This window comes from Lottia gigantea (assembly GCF_000327385.1).
Source record: "Lottia gigantea unplaced genomic scaffold LOTGIsca_67, whole genome shotgun sequence".
Taxonomy (NCBI): domain Eukaryota; kingdom Metazoa; phylum Mollusca; class Gastropoda; family Lottiidae; genus Lottia; species Lottia gigantea.
In genome coordinates, this window is record NW_008710284.1 from 171,566 (window position 1) to 188,456 (window position 16,891).

The 16,891-nt window shown below is 35.5% G+C and overlaps 3 protein-coding genes across 3 annotated transcripts; 2 read left to right on the forward strand and 1 right to left on the reverse strand.

The window, feature by feature from the left end:
- Positions 1–1,518: 1,518 nt before the first annotated feature.
- Positions 1,519–1,816, forward strand: LOTGIDRAFT_69762 (hypothetical protein; the record flags this gene model as incomplete). Its single annotated transcript, XM_009064962.1, has 2 exons — positions 1,519–1,635; positions 1,745–1,816. Coding segments are annotated over 2 exons (189 nt in total), but the record flags the coding sequence as incomplete, so codon positions are not given.
- A 1,891-nt stretch (positions 1,817–3,707) lies between these two features.
- On the reverse strand, positions 3,708–14,082 carry LOTGIDRAFT_235580 (hypothetical protein). Its single transcript, XM_009064991.1, has 22 exons — positions 13,792–14,082; positions 13,407–13,513; positions 13,077–13,188; positions 12,715–12,808; positions 12,300–12,382; positions 11,791–12,002; positions 11,460–11,546; positions 10,990–11,083; positions 10,582–10,798; positions 9,918–10,120; positions 9,541–9,656; positions 8,855–9,093; positions 8,284–8,608; positions 7,838–8,000; positions 7,426–7,488; positions 7,162–7,253; positions 6,829–6,910; positions 6,160–6,280; positions 5,478–5,644; positions 4,958–5,172; positions 4,527–4,627; positions 3,708–4,055 (listed from the first exon to the last, which is right to left on the reverse strand). Exons 1-22 carry the CDS (start codon positions 13,849–13,851, stop codon positions 4,000–4,002), a joined length of 3,009 nt encoding a protein of 1,002 aa, XP_009063239.1. The 5' UTR covers positions 13,852–14,082; the 3' UTR covers positions 3,708–3,999.
- Positions 14,083–14,817: 735 nt separating this feature from the next.
- On the forward strand, positions 14,818–15,821 carry LOTGIDRAFT_235581 (hypothetical protein; the record flags this gene model as incomplete). Its single annotated transcript, XM_009064992.1, has 2 exons — positions 14,818–14,864; positions 15,055–15,821. 2 exons carry the CDS (start codon positions 14,818–14,820, stop codon positions 15,773–15,775), a joined length of 768 nt encoding a protein of 255 aa, XP_009063240.1. The 3' UTR covers positions 15,776–15,821.
- Positions 15,822–16,891: the final 1,070 nt, after the last annotated feature.

Below are 16,891 nucleotides of genomic sequence, written 5' to 3' on the forward strand. Positions count from 1 at the left end.
CCTTTTGTTGGATGTTAATATCAAGAACAAAATTCCATCAGCCAATATCAAATTCTAAATTTTAGCCATTGATAATCTAAATAAAAATACAATGAACAGTGCTTTCTGTAAGGATCCAAACATCAACTTACATCTAAAACAACCCAGTTCTAAATGTGAGAATCTAAGAAAAATTCAGCTCAATTCCTAGAAACTCCATTTTAAAATTCAAACAAACTCAAATCTTCAAGACAAAGTAAATAGATTGGTATCAAGTATTTATCTTTATCAATGTTATATGTTGGAAATCGAATGGAAAAACTCTGGTGTATCTCAAATTCTTCTATTGTAAATATACCCTCTTCCTGTCCATTTCAAACTTCTCATTTCATTCATCCACTGGATAGACTGACAGAATATGGAAAAGATGAATGAATAAATAAGCTTCAAGTCAAGCTGTATTTGTGGAACATTGCACTGTAAATATATTCTATGAAATAACACAAATAAAATTTATGAAATAATTAAATATAACGAAATGATTTGGAGTTTTACATCCTAGATTTCAGCACTGAATTGACCTGATAATGTAGAGACAAGCCAGGACAGAATCTTTGACTTATACTTTACCTGTAATAATAGCAATCCCCACAGGCATCCGCTCTCAGTTCCCAATAAAAAGCAATGGATGGGGGAGGCTCTAATTTGGTTGAGAGGTGTCAACTCTATTTGGAAATAAAAATAGATACCTGTGGTAAAAACCATTATAATTTCAAAACCTATTTCATTTTATCATGTCATCTCTTCTTCAGCAAACAAATTCTTCCAGCATATCAATCTCTGAAATATAAAACCATTGAACATGTAATGCTAAAGCAGCTGGGCTGTGTGCTGGAAAGCTCGCGAAATTGCACGTGCTTGACCTAAAATGGCTGCATGTGGTCAGGAGAGGACTACAGGCGAATCGAGCGAAAGAATGAATGAAATTCAACACTTACTTACTCTGAAAAACCAATGCCTGCATTCTCTGCATTCTGCAACATTATTATAACAGAAATCAATCACGAAAATTCACATGCTTTCAAATCATGGCCGTCCAAACATGGCGCCTTCGTTTCACTAAAGCGCCACTGATATCAAGGGAAGTAATTCATCTGAAATTTAGTTACTCAGACTACAATTAATTTCCTTTTTTTTACAATTACTTCCTATCGCAATGAAACTGTGGTAGAAAATCACCTTTCTTGTCAGTACTAAATTAACAAGTGTTCAAAGCTTAAATCAAAAATATAGGAATCTTTATATATCATTCTGTAATTTTCGTTTCTTACTTTCTGAGGAGCATAAATCTAATTTTTAGACAATCCGCGGGAAATCTCAACGGAAGTAAGATTTGTAAACAAAAACAAACCACTTTATCGATGTCACTTTATGAAAGTTGATTAATCGCTGTTCCTTTGCAGTTTTTTTCCGAAAAGGTCATGTGTAGTCCTACCAAAAAGCTATAATTTTCCAGAGTTTCTGGTTGACTTAAAGATGCCCCAAGAATTCCACGTGTTACAATGTCACCAGTGTAAAACATTCCAAGTTCAGCAAGTAAAGAAAGTTTTAAAATGGAGTTGTAAATTATGTGGAGAGAAACAGTCTGTTCTTAGAGTAAGTTTTCTGTCACCTTTTTAGAATAAAAATAGTTTAAGGAACAAAAAATTCTTTGTGTTACGGTTTGTTGGTTCTAGAAATTTTAATTAATCAATATTTATTATAGGTATATGGACGAGGTAGTGGTGCTGATTGTCGTAAACATGTACAGAATCTAAATACATTACGAGGTGAACTAGAGTCTAACCAAGAAGAGAGGATTGTGAGTGCTAAAATAGTTGAAGAGGGGGATGTACATTTTCAACGTTTTCAGGTATCTATCTATACTCAAGTTAAGATATTTTTTCACAACTGACACAATGGTCAAGCTATTTGAATTGCGTCTTATACCTTAACTGCATCATATAATTTTGTAAATGCAGCGATTTGATTGGATTATGCGCCAGCAAATACAGCCAGTCGTTTTCCTTGACAGAAAGTCTTTCAACCAAAAAGTTTCTCGTTTGGGTGAAATAAGAGAGTGGTGTGATATTTAAAATTACGATATTTGGATTCAGATAGATTCTAGTGAAGTAGAAGAGAACATACAGAACAGTACTAGTAGTAAGTGGGAGAAATATGTAGAACCTCTGATTAATGAAGATGGTGATGATGTTGAGAGGGAAGATGATAGTCAATACACCACAGATAGAGTCCAGTACAATACTGTCAACAAACAATACAGAAAACATCAACGGTAGGTCTTAATGTAGCAGTTCAAACTATATGGTATTTTATTAAAAAGATTGTAAAGAGGTTTTCCAAATTTTGTTTTATGTGTATCAGGGAAACTGATAGCATCAATAACAGCTTTTGCGATAGTGACGTCTTCAAACTTATAAAAGTTTTAATGTAACTGTAAGAACCACAGACGTCTGACTGATTTAAGATTTAAGAAGCAAATGTAGTAAGTAATTTGTATTCTCAGCATGGTTGTCAGAGCTGAAAAGGTATCTGGATTTTTTCATTCAAGCAACAATTCTTTCTAGATAGAGCTAAAAAATAATTGACAATTTTGCTGTTTTTGTTTCAGGGATAGTTATAAGCAATATCAACCCTATCCTAGAGAGAGAAGCAACAGAGACAGAAATTCAAGATGGAAGGATCAGACCCAAAATAACAATGATGGAAATTCTGTGGAAGGCTTCAGTGAATTTGACCAAAGTTCTGATTGTAACATGAAAGGGCTTCCATCGGCTTGTTTGAGCTCGAAACCTGCTAAAAGGACAAAATGGGATAATTTTCACAAAATCTGGAAAATACTCTTGAGTGTTCACAAGAATCTAAAATGTATGTCCCCCACGAAACAAAAATTGTAAAGCCAAACTTTAATTTACTGGATTCATTTTTGGAGGAAGACTGCGAGGAGTCAGTTTCCAAGACAATGAATAACATTCCAAAGGTGGTTTACGAACACTCTAAAATTTCAAACAGTTTGAATGCTGATTATGCAGCTTTTGGAAAATCTAATGTTTCCTCCAGTTCTCAAGCTCACAAGACCAAAATTTCAAACATTGTGACTCAAAAGAAATCTAAATGGGAGACTTTTACAGACACCAGTCAGGATGATGATTCTGAATTTTATATACCAGATGACGACTCTCTAAATTTCGATAACCTTGACAGTGACCTTCGACCTGGGCCAAATTATAATAAAAATGCACGAGACAATTTTAATTTTTCGCAAACTCAGAATGAAAAAGATCCGAAAAGTTTTCGTTCTCAAACAGCCGAGTCTCAAGTGTTCTCATCTGACGCTTCATATATCTTGAATTCCAACTCTAAGTTAGTGCCGTCTATCTCCGGGAGAAAGGTATTCAGTGACCCTAAGACACCATGTTCTAAAGTGCCTGATAGTAATGTGATTCCAGCAAATCCTGCCAAGTTCAGCTCCAAAGACGAAATGTTCCAAGTAAATGATTTTGACGAGACAGAATTTGAGTTTGTGATTTGAAATAGATCATGTAATAAAATGTATTTAGTGAAATTCTTCTTGCTTATTTTGCTAAAAGTTTTGAAACATCACCCCCAGCTCCAAAATTGACTATCATGATGAGCAAGTTAGATGCAGTCTAATTAAAATTACTCTTAAACTTCCTTATTTTTTATTAGCTTTTATGTTTAATATAGTCACTTCAGTTATAGGGTTAAACGACTGCCATTGAATGTTTGTCAAATTAACCTTTCTCGTTTGTGCACCATTAAAAATCTTGGTCACCAAATCATAACTCTTGGCTGCTCTGTCACACTTTACTGGGTCACAAAAAAAATCTCTGCTATACTGTTTCAGCTTAGGTCCGTGTGCGTTCACAACTTACAACAGACAGTTTCACACATAGCACATTGTTTCCAAATTTCCATGCCAACCAAATTAAAATCAACTCACATATTACCCACAGTTTTCAACAAAGATTGCATTTGAAATGCCAAAAACTCCACTGAAAAAGATAAAGAATATGTTTTACACCTTGAAACAAGAAGATGAATTTACAATTTGATTTTGAGATTACAAACTTAAACGAGTTTACATAACGTTACAATTTGATGTACCTTAGCTTGGTTATATTAAACACATGCTCTGGTGACCTCGAAGAAGTCATCTTTCCTGTGAACCCTGCTGTAAATGGGTACGAATAAGACGTTTGGCCAAGGAACAGCTGGTGGAAAGGATCTTTGTGAACCAAAGTTGTTATCCTTGTAAAAATCAATGCCAAGGACCAGCTTGTAAAATCAATGCCAAGAGGTTTTCCCTAGGACCAGCTAGTAGGCAGGATCCTCGTGAACCTAAATTGTAATCGTTGTAGAAATGACTCTTTCTTGAAGATGGCTCTAGGGCCAGGAAATTACCATTGCAATATTGGTACACCCTTGTGATCGGGAGGGTTATAGAAAAGACGAAACTAACTTACAGTGAGGGAAAGATCCTCTTTTTACAACAGAATTGAGAAAGGATGTCAGAAATCTAACACATCTCGAAAACGTCGTGTCCATCTCTTCTATAGCATTGCCACTGAAAATACAAATAAAAACATGAATATTTGACAGTACAGTAACAATCACCAGTATGAAATATTCAGACATCTTTCACACTTTTGATGATAAACAATTTCAAAGATTCCTCAAAATTGGTCAAGGTGTTTACAAGCAATTGTGGACGGATGGACATGGGTTACACCAATATTCACTGCATATTTTTTATGTGGACGTATAAAAAATTATAATGGCACCACCAGTGCTTCTGAGAGTCTGTTTGGTTTGGAGTCAACTTTCGACCCCTATCACTTCATCAAAATTGACAAATGTCATCCCTAAACTACAGAAAAACTAAGGATAAACCGACCTGATTTCTTCGGCACCTTGTTCCCAGTAATTCTGGAAGACGAGGACCAAGTTGAGAACTTTACAAATGGCGTATTTGAGAGGACCTAGACTGGGGTCCAGTAAACAGCGATGATACGTCACATGAAGATAGTCAATATGGGCGGCAATTATCTCGTCTAAATCACCAGCTTTCTTCATATTCTTTTCAAATTCTAGTACTGTACTTGATAAAATCTGTAATATTGAATACAAATCATATCAAATGAAACTAGCTGATATACCATGGTTGGAAGTGTGGGCCAGTTATTTTCAAATCTGCTTTTATAGGGTGATAAAATAATATGAAATGAAGGGAGTTTTACTAGCTGATATACCATGGTTAGAAGTGTGGGCCAGTTATTTTAAAATCTGCTTTTATAGGGTGATAAAATAAGCTCATCTGCCCCCAAAATAAAGCCTGAGTACTGGCATACAAGTTATAAATTGTTTTCTTCGAGGTTAGAACAAGAAAAATAGGCAGACGTGGATAAAAATCTTACCCTAGTCATGATGTAGTTGTTAAAACTATTTACAAAATACAGTAAATTGAATCGGAATATCTGCATTTGATGAATTTTAGCAGAGGTAGATAATTCTGTATCTGAGGCGGGTTGATCTTTCATTGGACTTAAACTAAACGATTTCAATAAATTCTTCCTCTCCAAATCTGTAAGATATAAAGAAGTTAGGAAAATTTGGAGCAAATAGTTTCGTGGGAAAAATAATTGCTTCTTGTACAAAATATTGCTCTGGTGTTGGCTCTCTTCCTATTCTGCCAACCTGCCAGCAAAAAAAGTCCAAAAGGGACCAGCTGGTAGAAAGTATTCTTGAGAACCTAATTGTTATTCATGTAAAATCATTACCAAGAGTTTGCCCAAGGACCAGCTGGTAGACAGGATCCTTGAGAACTGTAGTTGTTATCCTTAGTTGTTATGGTTTGACCAAGGACCAGCTGGTAGACAGGATCCTTGAGAACTGTAGTTGTTATCCTTAGTTGTTATGGTTTGACCAAGGACCAGCTGTACATTAGTTACCCTCTGTTACAAACTGTTCTAAGTAATGACATGTTTCAGGTTCTGTTTTAGTTGTCTGAAGATCACACAGCATGACACTCTGAGTAACAACATGTTTCAGGTTCTGTTTTAATATTTCAAATACTGGATAATAAATTAGATACAGTACCTTTAAAATTGAGTTGTTCCAGTGAATATTGAGCTCGTTTGATTTGTAATAAGAAGGAGAATATTTCATTATATCTGGCCTGATACTTCTGACTGATTACCAAACTAGCTGGCCATGGTACCTACAAATATAGACAAGCGTTCAGTGTTATGCTATAAAGTACTATTTTTCCATTATACAAATAGATCCCCTTTCATTAACTCCCTGAAACAATTGCTTAACATTTCTGAATTATTTGTTTATCTTGTAAATCTCTCCAGAAGTAGGTAATTTCTTATCAAATTAATGTATTCCAATGCTGAAATCAATAGTCTCTACTTGTGACCTAGGTTAGTGCTTCTATAAGAGAGTTTTTCTTATAGAACCTTATACTACAATAGTATACCCACAAATGCATACAAGGGGCAAGTGTTATGTTTATTTTGCGATATCAGTATCCACTGGAAGCGAACGTTAACTTATCCTCTACCTACCTATACCTGTACTGCTATATACTATAATTTTGACGAGTGCTAGGTCTGGTGAAATACTCCATGATATGAAACAGCCAATCAGAGCCCTCGACAGAAACACTGCCAACAATGTTGACTCAACGTTATGACTTACTATTTACAAGCTAAACACCTTATCAAAAGAATTAATAAAAAAAATAAAACCAGTAGTATTTACCTGATAGTGTAGTATAATACAATCTGTCAGAGCTATGGGAGATCGGTCATTTTCTGTTGGGGGTCGCACTTCTACGCTCAGTCTGCAAAAAATCCCACAAAATATAACAATAATCAGACATGTTAAACAAAATTCAAATTATTAGGATAAATTTCGATGACGTCTGCTTTAACCAATCAAATTTCTACCCTCTCCAGCGCTGTCATTAGATCGTAACTGAAGTTGCTATATAAAGCCAATAAAAGCTAATAAAAAAACGAACGAAAGTTTGGTCTAATTTTATTCAGGCTGGAAATCAACAGTCAGAGTTATTTTTTCTAGAAATGTACGAACCTGTGGGTACAATGTGAAAAATGAGATTCTAAGGCATCTTCTAACATTAAACTTAAAATAGATTCATCACGCCATTCTTCATGTTTCTTGATCTGAAATATCAAATATGATACAAGAATAGTGCCTAAAGATGTCAAGGTATTAGATGGAGTTTGTAATAGCTTTACATTGTGAAGATTAAATGATAAAGATGTCAAGGTATATTACAGAGTTCGTAATAGCTTGACATTGTGAAGATGGTTTCTCTAGAATGTTGATACTTACCCTGTCAAAAAGATTGGAGTAAAATTCATACATAGTATCACCTGCTTCCATGAAAAAAAAACTCTGTAAAATATAAAGAACACAATCAACTAACAATTACATTACAATTTTGTTTCGTTATTATTTTTTTTGTAGGTCTTCATTGTAATCTAACGAGATTTATACCAAGTTCACGTACTGGTGACCTATCAAGCTATTTATAGCAGACAATCATGTGCCATTCTAAGCCCTGTTTCACAAAAAGACCATAAGAAGATTGATTGATGTACTTCATTAGCTGCTACTAATGTTTTGCCATTATGTTGTATGGATTCAGTCTTCGTTTAGCGATTCACATAGTTATTTCTTGAGAGACTAGTGTGATAGAGTCAGAAATAGAAACAAGGGACATAATTAAAAACAATAAACGTACCCTCATGTCTGTTAAATGTTGGAGTAAATTGTGTTGGTTTTTAACTATAAGGATGAGTTCGGGACAGACCTCCGCGTATCTGTCCTGTATATACGGGTACAGACATTTCTGTAGAACGATTTCTAGAGGCTGTAGACTGTCTAGATCTAACGTCTTTAAAACACTGAAAAACAATGGAATTTATATTAGAGAACCAATAATGCTGTATTCGATACCTCTCAAAAATTTGGAAGTCTCCAAGTCAATAGTAAACCTATCATCATGCCTGTAGCCAAACTTGATTGTAATTTCTTATGTTACAAATTCCTCCTACGTTTTCTAAGTCAAAAAATCCAAATCATTGTCTTGCAATTACCACACTAGTAGCACGAGAGTAGCGTTCGAAACCTGTGACTAACATTTTTACTCGCAATCATACGCAACTGGTGAATGCAAATTTTTCTCACCTAAGATCATCCTCTTTCTTGACGGCAGGTAAAATGGCCGACGTCTTAACCTCGTTGATGATTTCTTGAAAATTAATGGCAAGAAGAGGATCAAACACCCCCTTGGTTTTTAAATATTCTTCCATTTCCCATGCTGACAGTTGCCTGGAAGGAGTTACTGACCCTCCTGTTGGACTTGATGTTGCCCCTCCATATTGCGAATTTGGTTGTCGAGCAAGAGTAATGTCCCTTGGTGTTGCCTCTACTGTTTCTGAGGTTGAATTAGTTCCCAGTATCTCGACTAAATTGTTGATGAAGATTTGATACAGACTCTTCTGATCGAAATCTAGAAAAAGCAAAAACATTGGTCAGAAGGAAAAAAAGATATTCTATAAGGAACTAGAATTCAATTTCTAGAAATCTATTCTAACAAATGCGGTTACAGACCAAAAAAATCTCAAAGACAATTAAAAGTAAGCTCCTCCGCTGGGATCAAGGCGATGCTTAAAGATTACACAGAAAAACAAGCTTTCTTCCTTTAAATAGCAGAGAAAATAAGCTTTTCAGCTCCAAGATACAACTCAAGCTTTACCTGATCCACTCATTTTCAAAACACTTTCAGCTTTCCCCATACTCATCAGAAGTTCCATGGATTTGCCTGTCAATACAACCTCTTTGAGAACTGGTTTCAGGAATTTGGGAATGGTCGTGGCGTCACTGATATCAATATCCTGACTGATTTTAGAAGAACTCATATCAATATTACTCTTTAATCTCAGATCGAAGGCGCTCTCCCAGAAAGTTTCGTCAAATGATTGTACCGTCTTGTTTCTATAAGAAAAAAATCCAGATTTATCAACTTTTTCTAGTGTTGAACCCTGAGGGGTAGAGGATAGAGTAGAAGGATTCTATCTCAAGCAATACAAGGATTACTTAACCCCTTCAAAGACTCTAATTAACCTCTTCTAGTGTTGAACCCTGTGGGGTTGAGTATTGCGTAGCAGGATTATAAAAACCCATACGAGAGACTTATCGTTCTTTAATGGTGTTGAACCTAAAATGGCAGAGGATAAAGTAGTAGAAAAGATATTCGAGCAAAGATATTACAAATCCAGGTCTGATTCAAATGTAAGTTTCATCTGCATAGTCTCTAGTAAGATCTTTTAAGGTCCTCTAAATGGGGTCTTAATTTTGTCAGGCCTAACTAAGCTGCTAACCAAACAGATGACTTTAACTTTCATCACTGACAGACAGCTGTTAAATAAAAGGTAGAATAACCTTTGTATCAGAAAATCTTCTCGTGGGTCCTCCAGGTTTCCTGTGTTGATCCAGTCAGACAGAATGGTTAAGTATGGTTCACACGTCTGTATCCACATAATCAACAATAATCTTAGCTAAAATATATACAGACAAGGGCTATAACTCATGTTATTATTCACACATGGGCAATAACTCATGGTATTATACAGACAAGGGCAATAACTCATGGTATTATACAGACAAGGGCAATAACTCATGGTATTATGCAGACAAGGGCAATAACTAGTATTGTCACTTTTGTCATATCAATTCTTTAAAGTCAAGGACAATAACTCTTAAATAAAACACCTCAATATATAATTGTTATATGTAAAATCAAGGGCAGTAACTCTTACCTTATCTTTGTCTTGGCTGCCTAAAGTATCGTGATCAATCAGCATTTTAAACATGACATTGAGAAGATGTGAGACTTTCAATATATTACTGTCTAGCTCAGCAGCAGCTGCGATACCAGTAATATATATAGAGTAGACCAGATCAACTTTCTCAAACCACTGGTCTAAATCTTCACTTAAAACACTGAGCGTCATGGGTACCACTGAAATAACAAATTTAAGCTCACTATCAAAAAACACCAAGTACTAACGATCTGGGCCATCGTCCACAAAAATAAAATCTGATAAGCAACCACCTTCAATATATGACCACAATAAAGTCCTTCCTACAATTTTTCAATATAATTAACAACACTGATAAGGTCAGAGGGGCTGACATAGGTGAAGGCGTCTAATCGTTCAGATGGACAATAAACCAAGACCCAGTGTGCTACAGACTGTGCACGTTAAAGATTCCTCAATAGTTCGAAATTGAAAAAGAGAAGGCTAATGCCGCTGTCCTTGCAAAATTTCCCTCATTACACCCTGCATAGTGTTGCCTGTCTTCATTAGAACACATGGTGCAGAAAAGCAGGACATAAAACTCCATTTTTTTTCATTCTGCCACCAGCTATCATGTATTTACTCTCCCATGAAATCAAAATAAATGATCATTTCAACTCACATTGATCTCGAACTTTGATCTGCTCCACACTCAATCTCTTCTGATAATCATGGAGGAATTGGGTGAGAGTTCCAACAAACGCCTGGTAGCTCTGAGTTACCAGAGTTAAATCCTGAAGGTCACGCGTCTGTTCTAGTACATCCTCACAGAATGAGTTCAACGCCACGATCTTGTCTCCATAGCAAATAAATTTCTGAAGACACGTATCCAGGCATTCCTGAAAGAAAGGTAAAAAAAAATCAAATGAAATTCTAGCTTTTAAATACAAGAGAATTTCTTCACCAAATAAAGGCAATTTATTCTAATTCAACTTTTAAATTCAGCATTGTTGTAACATTAAGACGAGTTAACTGTAGATGAATTGACTGAACACCGTAGACAAAAGCCAAGGTAGTGAACAAAACTTACATCTGTTAAATGTGAAAGATAAACATCAGTATTCACACTGTACCTTCTTCCATCAAAAATAAATAGATACGTTTCTGTTACGCCCAATAACATCCTAAAATATTTCAACAAGTTTATACATGATATTAAGCGAGACTAAAAGGGATCATAAAGAGGTTTTCTGCATTTTTTTTATGTGTATCTGAGACACTGTTATCATCAATTTACACCATTCCAATTGTCAATCAGACGTCTGTGATTCCTGCAATTCCACTATGTGTTTGATAATCGAAACTTAAAGTGAGGTTTTCTGTATTTTCAGGAGACACTGACAGCATACCAAGTTTCAATCAGACGTCTGTGATTCCTGCAATTCCACTCAAACTCAATTCATCTATAGCTTAGTGTTTGACGTCACATATTGCAAAATACGCTTCATCACATAAGGCGCTTTACAATAACTCAGCGTTAAATGACGTAGTATAACCTACCATAATATCTCTCGTATCAGCTGACTCTCTGTTATAAACTCGTTTCTACTCACATGAAAGGGATTATCACTAGCCTGGAATCTCTCCCTAAAAATAACCTTTCAACATATCATTCCTATCACCAGGCCTGTAGATACAGGAGGGCAATGATAACATGGATTGCCCCCCTGTAAAAATCCTGGCAACCAACCAAACAGTGGTGGAGCCAGGTTCATTAACTGCTTCCAATGTTTGACCAATATGTTGTTTGGATTTCAGGTTTCATTTTGCGGTTCAGATTGTTAGTACTTGTTTATTTATTCTAAAAAGAAAAGAAAATAGCCAATCTTACCAATGGGTATGAAGATTGGAGGTTGGAAAACGACCGATGGATTCCTGTTCATTTCCTCGACCAATCCAATACTGTACCACAAGATTTCTCTCCAACCAATCCTTCACTTTATCTAGAGTACATCGAGCATCACTTATTTCCGCTACAGTCTCTAATTCTGATTGGTTGATTACTGCTAACTCCTCCTCTTCTGACTCCTCCTCCTCCTCATCCTATCGAATTAAACGTTACAAATTAAACAAAATTACACATATTTAATGATACACTCTTAGTTTATAATCACTAAAACTAAGTGTTTGATGAAGACACTTATCGCTAGGGGCCTTATGTGATAAAACATATTTTGAGATTAGTGACATCATCAATACCACAGATGTCTGGTGGAAAATTTAATAGCACAATATTGATGATATCAGTGTCCGAAATACACATAAAAAATTAGGAAAACCTCTTTACAATCCTTTAAGAAAGGTTTGATAATAAGCTAAGAGATATTTATAGAAACTTACGGAGGTATCTGAGAAGTAATAACGTCTTGTGTCAACCCCCTCTAATAAATATTCTCCCCAATCAAACTCTTCTTCTTTACTCTCTATATAATATACAATATTAATCTTCAATAAGTTCACATTTTCAACCCAATTTCCCTCTGTCAGTGAGGCATGTAAGAGGGCTGACATGGAAAAAGCGCCTAGTTGTTCGGATGGGACAATAAACCACGGCCCAGTCTACAGGCTGTACACGTTAAAGATCCCTTAACAGTGTTGAAAGTAGAAAAAGAGCAGGCTAATGCCGCTGTCCTGACAAAATTTCCCTCATTGCACTCGCGTTGCCCGTCTTCATTAGCCCACATGGTGCAGAAAAGTAGGATGTAAAACTCCATTAATTTCATTGCATTTAAAGTATATTTAGCTATAAACTAACCTTCTGTAACTTGTTTTTTTTCTGTAAAAACTGTTTCTGTAGGACAATCAGAGAGATCTAACAGTACAGACAAGACACTGTAATGTGCATCAGTCTACAAAATATTATCATTCATTAAGTTCAACAAATTATAAAGTGGGTGTCAGTAAACAGACCATGTTTACTCTGTTGGAAACACCTGAAGATACTTTGCCTTTGAGGATTAACTGCTATCAATTGTTTTAGATTTCGGGTTTTGTTTTGCAGTTCGGATTGTTAGTACTTGGTTTACTTATACAATTATTGCTCCAGATTTTGTCATGCTTTGGGCCAGATTTTTGGTTACTGGAATTGTCTTTCTTGTACAGATTTTAATTATTTACCTTGGTTTGAGTAGAATTGTTTGTTAGTGGAAGATGTAGAAATTTTTCTATCAATTCCTTCAATTTGTCAGATTTATCTTTTTGAGAATGGACGGCAAACTTCGTAGCAATACTGAAACACAGAAAGATAGCAGATTTAAATAAAACATACTTTTAATTAATAGAAATATTAAAACAGAACCTGAAACATGTTGTTACTCAGCGTTTCACAATACAGGATCCTCAGACAACTGATCTATTTCATCCTGCGTCCCTACTGAAGTTCGACAAGTAGTTATCTTCAGACCACTGATCTACTTCAGAAATATAATTCTTAGCCTAGAAACCTACCCATCAAGTCTTCGAGTTATTTTTGTAGGATCAACACTCTGAAATCTGTGGTATTTAAAATTATTAACAGCAAACTGTAAACACAGCTCAAAATTCTCGTCCCCTTTCTGAAAAAAATTAATATTTGACAGTGATTTTTGATCAAAATTCAAAACTTTTTAACCCTCTTTGAACACCAGACTGTAATGAAAACAACTATATTTTACAAGGATAACAACTTAGGTTCACAATTAAGGATTGAGGCAAATTTTTTGAAAGAGGGCTCAACTATAGCGTCTCAACAAGTCATTTAAGTCATCTTAATTTTTCAGGGGGGGCTAAGGCCCTGTATCTCTCCTCTGCAAAGAAAATAAAAAACAGACAATATAGGATATGCAGTACTCACCTGAAAGCCTGTTATCTGGGTGATTAGTCTTTTGACATCACTGTCACTGATGCCAGACATTTCAGTATCTGATCATAGAACTGTATAGCCTAAAAAATATGAATGCACCAGTCCAGTGGTAGGCCTAAGTACCAAATCACCAAATTGCAAAAGACCCCCGGCTTCGCCAGGCAATTGATCTGGGGGCCGGTGTTCTACTAAGAGCTACTAGTTTTACTATTTGTGATCCAATCAATGCCAAGGTGACAATATCTCCATTCCGTTTCTTGGAACCAGTTGACAGAACTAAGCTAGCAGACAATCATTTTCTAAATTGGAATCCATTCCCGCTACAGGGACACTTCGACCCTAGACGTGTCGACCAAAACCGATTTGACGTATTTTATTCCAAGATTTAAGCCGTTATATTTTTGGAAATTAATGGAAATATGTTGCTTCGACTTCATAAGAAACGTTTTCTAAAATTAAAAATTTCTGTAGGGCGATTTGACTGAATTTCTCAGCCGGAAGTTGACATTTGTAGGTGAAATGGTGGATTGTGGGTAAAGGTCGTAGTTTGTTTTGTTTTGGTATGACTTGGCATGGGAAAATCAAAATGTATCGGTAAATATTCAAAGAAAATTGTAGTTTTTCACTTAGCTAATCAGATAGATCCTTTCTAAAGTGTCCCGCCATTGATCAAACTGATTTCCATCGTGAAAGTCATAGAATTTGCCTGATTATGGTACTATTTCGCGCGCTCTAAGAAAAAAAACCATTAACACCAACCTGGCAACAAACTAAATCGTCCCATGTTATGGCCATCATAGCTTGACCATAATGGAAGTTTAAGTTGACCGACAGCTTAGCACTTCATGCGTTTGTTGTTTATTCTTCCTGCTGACCTGTTCTGTTATTAACTGCCCCTTTCCATGTTGGATGTGGGTAGGCAACATTGGCACAGACTCAGAGGGGACCGTGAAGTTTGCTGCTGTAGACTAAGTTGGTGATGTCTGGAAATATTAGGAGCCTGATGATCGTCTTGACATGTTGAATCGTCTAGTTGTCAGGCTAGTTGTATCAACTACAACAAAGTAAAATGGTTATTTTGGGATTGGCTTACATCGGTTGACATGTAGACGAGTCAACTAAACACCCTTAAAAGTTCTGTGGACCCCTTCACCCAATGATCCTTAGAAAGAACACTGGCTTAGATCTGTTGATTTGAAACTTTGAAACTAGATTTCATTGGATATGTCACTAATATTTCTATTTATTTTGTAGGCAGGAATCACCAGAGTTAAAGAGAGGGAGCAGATCATGTTATTGTTGTCGGCCATTTGCTTCCGAGCTGAACGAATTGGACATGGCTCTTAATGAACTGGGAATGCTGAGTTGTGTTACAAATAGCCGTGAGGAATACGTACAAGAATTAAAACATAGTCACAGTCAATCGTATCTTACTGATAAAAACGAAAGTTGTGTTCTTAAACAGAATGGACTGAAAATAATACAGATTGATACAGACTTTGTGACAGGCGTAACCATGGATAAACCTCGTAGAAAATATTCACTACAGCCTGCAGTCACAAACGGACATTTAAGTTATAATGATTTTGAACCAGTTTCGTCTCACTGGAGAAATAGTTATAGAAATCAGTTGAATTCTTTCGAAGAAGAAGCACGAAATAGTCGTTTGATGAGGATACGGAATTCTCGATTGAGACGTTTTCGTAAACCTTACAATGTTCCAGGAAGACTATATCATTCCATGCAAGAACCGGACATTCCTCTTGATTTTGATAATTCTTCTCCGAAACATATCTCAAAATCAAACTCTAATTCTCCCAATAAGATAACTACGGGTACCCTAACACGATCTAAGTCACTGGATAATCTAGACTTGGCACGTTTAAAATTAACAGAACTCTGTCCAGATAGTGTTGAAGATAAACAGTCAATAGACCAGGTCTCGTTTGATTTCAATAATCTACAAGTTAGCTAATATATACACGTTTTAGGATTTATTTTAATTTTAGAATTATCTTCCCTGGTTCCTTGAATTATAATCTATTAAGACACTATGTATGGACTCAGCTAATTTTCTCTACAACAGGTCTTTTCCTGGCTTATAACATCTTATAGTTCGTAGCAAGACAATTCCATCAACCAAAAATCTAGTCTAAAGAATGACAAAATGGGGAGTAAAAGACATCGTCAATGTTATATTTATGATTTAATCGCCAACAAAGCTCTCATTTTGTGAAGGGATTAGAATTTTTCACATTAGTGTTGTTTTAAACAAATTACTTGCATTGATATCTGATTGAAAAAAGCCTTTCGAGAAAAAGCCCTATTTTTATTTGATTGTATCATTTTACTAACATGATTGGACCTGTATAACAATGTAAATTAAGCCAGGAAATGAAGAGAGAATTAATTTTGCCAGCAAGTGGTTGTGATAAAGTTACACCAGTGATTATTGATATATCAACTGTATTATTGGGTATTTAATTTTCATTTCAACATCAAGATTTGTTACCTTGTTAACTCCTGTCCATTTTTATAAGATGGCTGATATTTTAAATATAATGGTTAATTAAAACCCAGTCAAATTAATATTAAACCAAACTTTCATTTCCTTTCGTTTTTTTGTCAGCTGTTATTTTTAATAAAGCCACTTCATTTGGGGTCTAAAGACGGGCTCCTTCAACATTCGTCAAAATAACAAATGAAAGTTTGGTCTCTACTCTTTGAACCCTGAGTGTAAATGAAATATAACGTCATGTACCCTGAACTCCAAGTAATAAAAGTAAAAGCGTATGATGTTAACGTTGTATGACGTCACTTAGTAACGGCTGTTATACTGGCTGCTCGGGTATATATTGCGTTAGTGTGTGGCCAGTAAACTGGCCGCTAGGGTGAAAAGGGTTAATTAAATGGTTAATTATAGTTCTACGTTTTTCAAATAAAAATGTTTAATAGGTAATTGTGTTTTTTTAAATTAATATTCATCTTCCATATAACAAAAAAAACATGGTTAATTTTTCTATGACCTATACTCGCATTTTTTGGTTCAGCATTTTTCGGAAGAATCTCATAAAATTCTGGTCAAATTAAT

Coding starts and splice junctions, on each gene's coding strand:
- LOTGIDRAFT_235580 (XM_009064991.1), bottom strand. CDS start 13,851: ATGTCTGGCATCAGTGACAGTGATGTCAAAAGACTAATCACCCAGATA. Junction 12,809..13,076: donor ACAATTCTACTCAAACCAAG/GTAAATAATTAA, acceptor AATATTTTGTAG/ACTGATGCACATTACAGTGT. Junction 8,001..8,283: donor AAGAAAGAGGATGATCTTAG/GTGAGAAAAATT, acceptor ATTGTTTTTCAG/TGTTTTAAAGACGTTAGATC.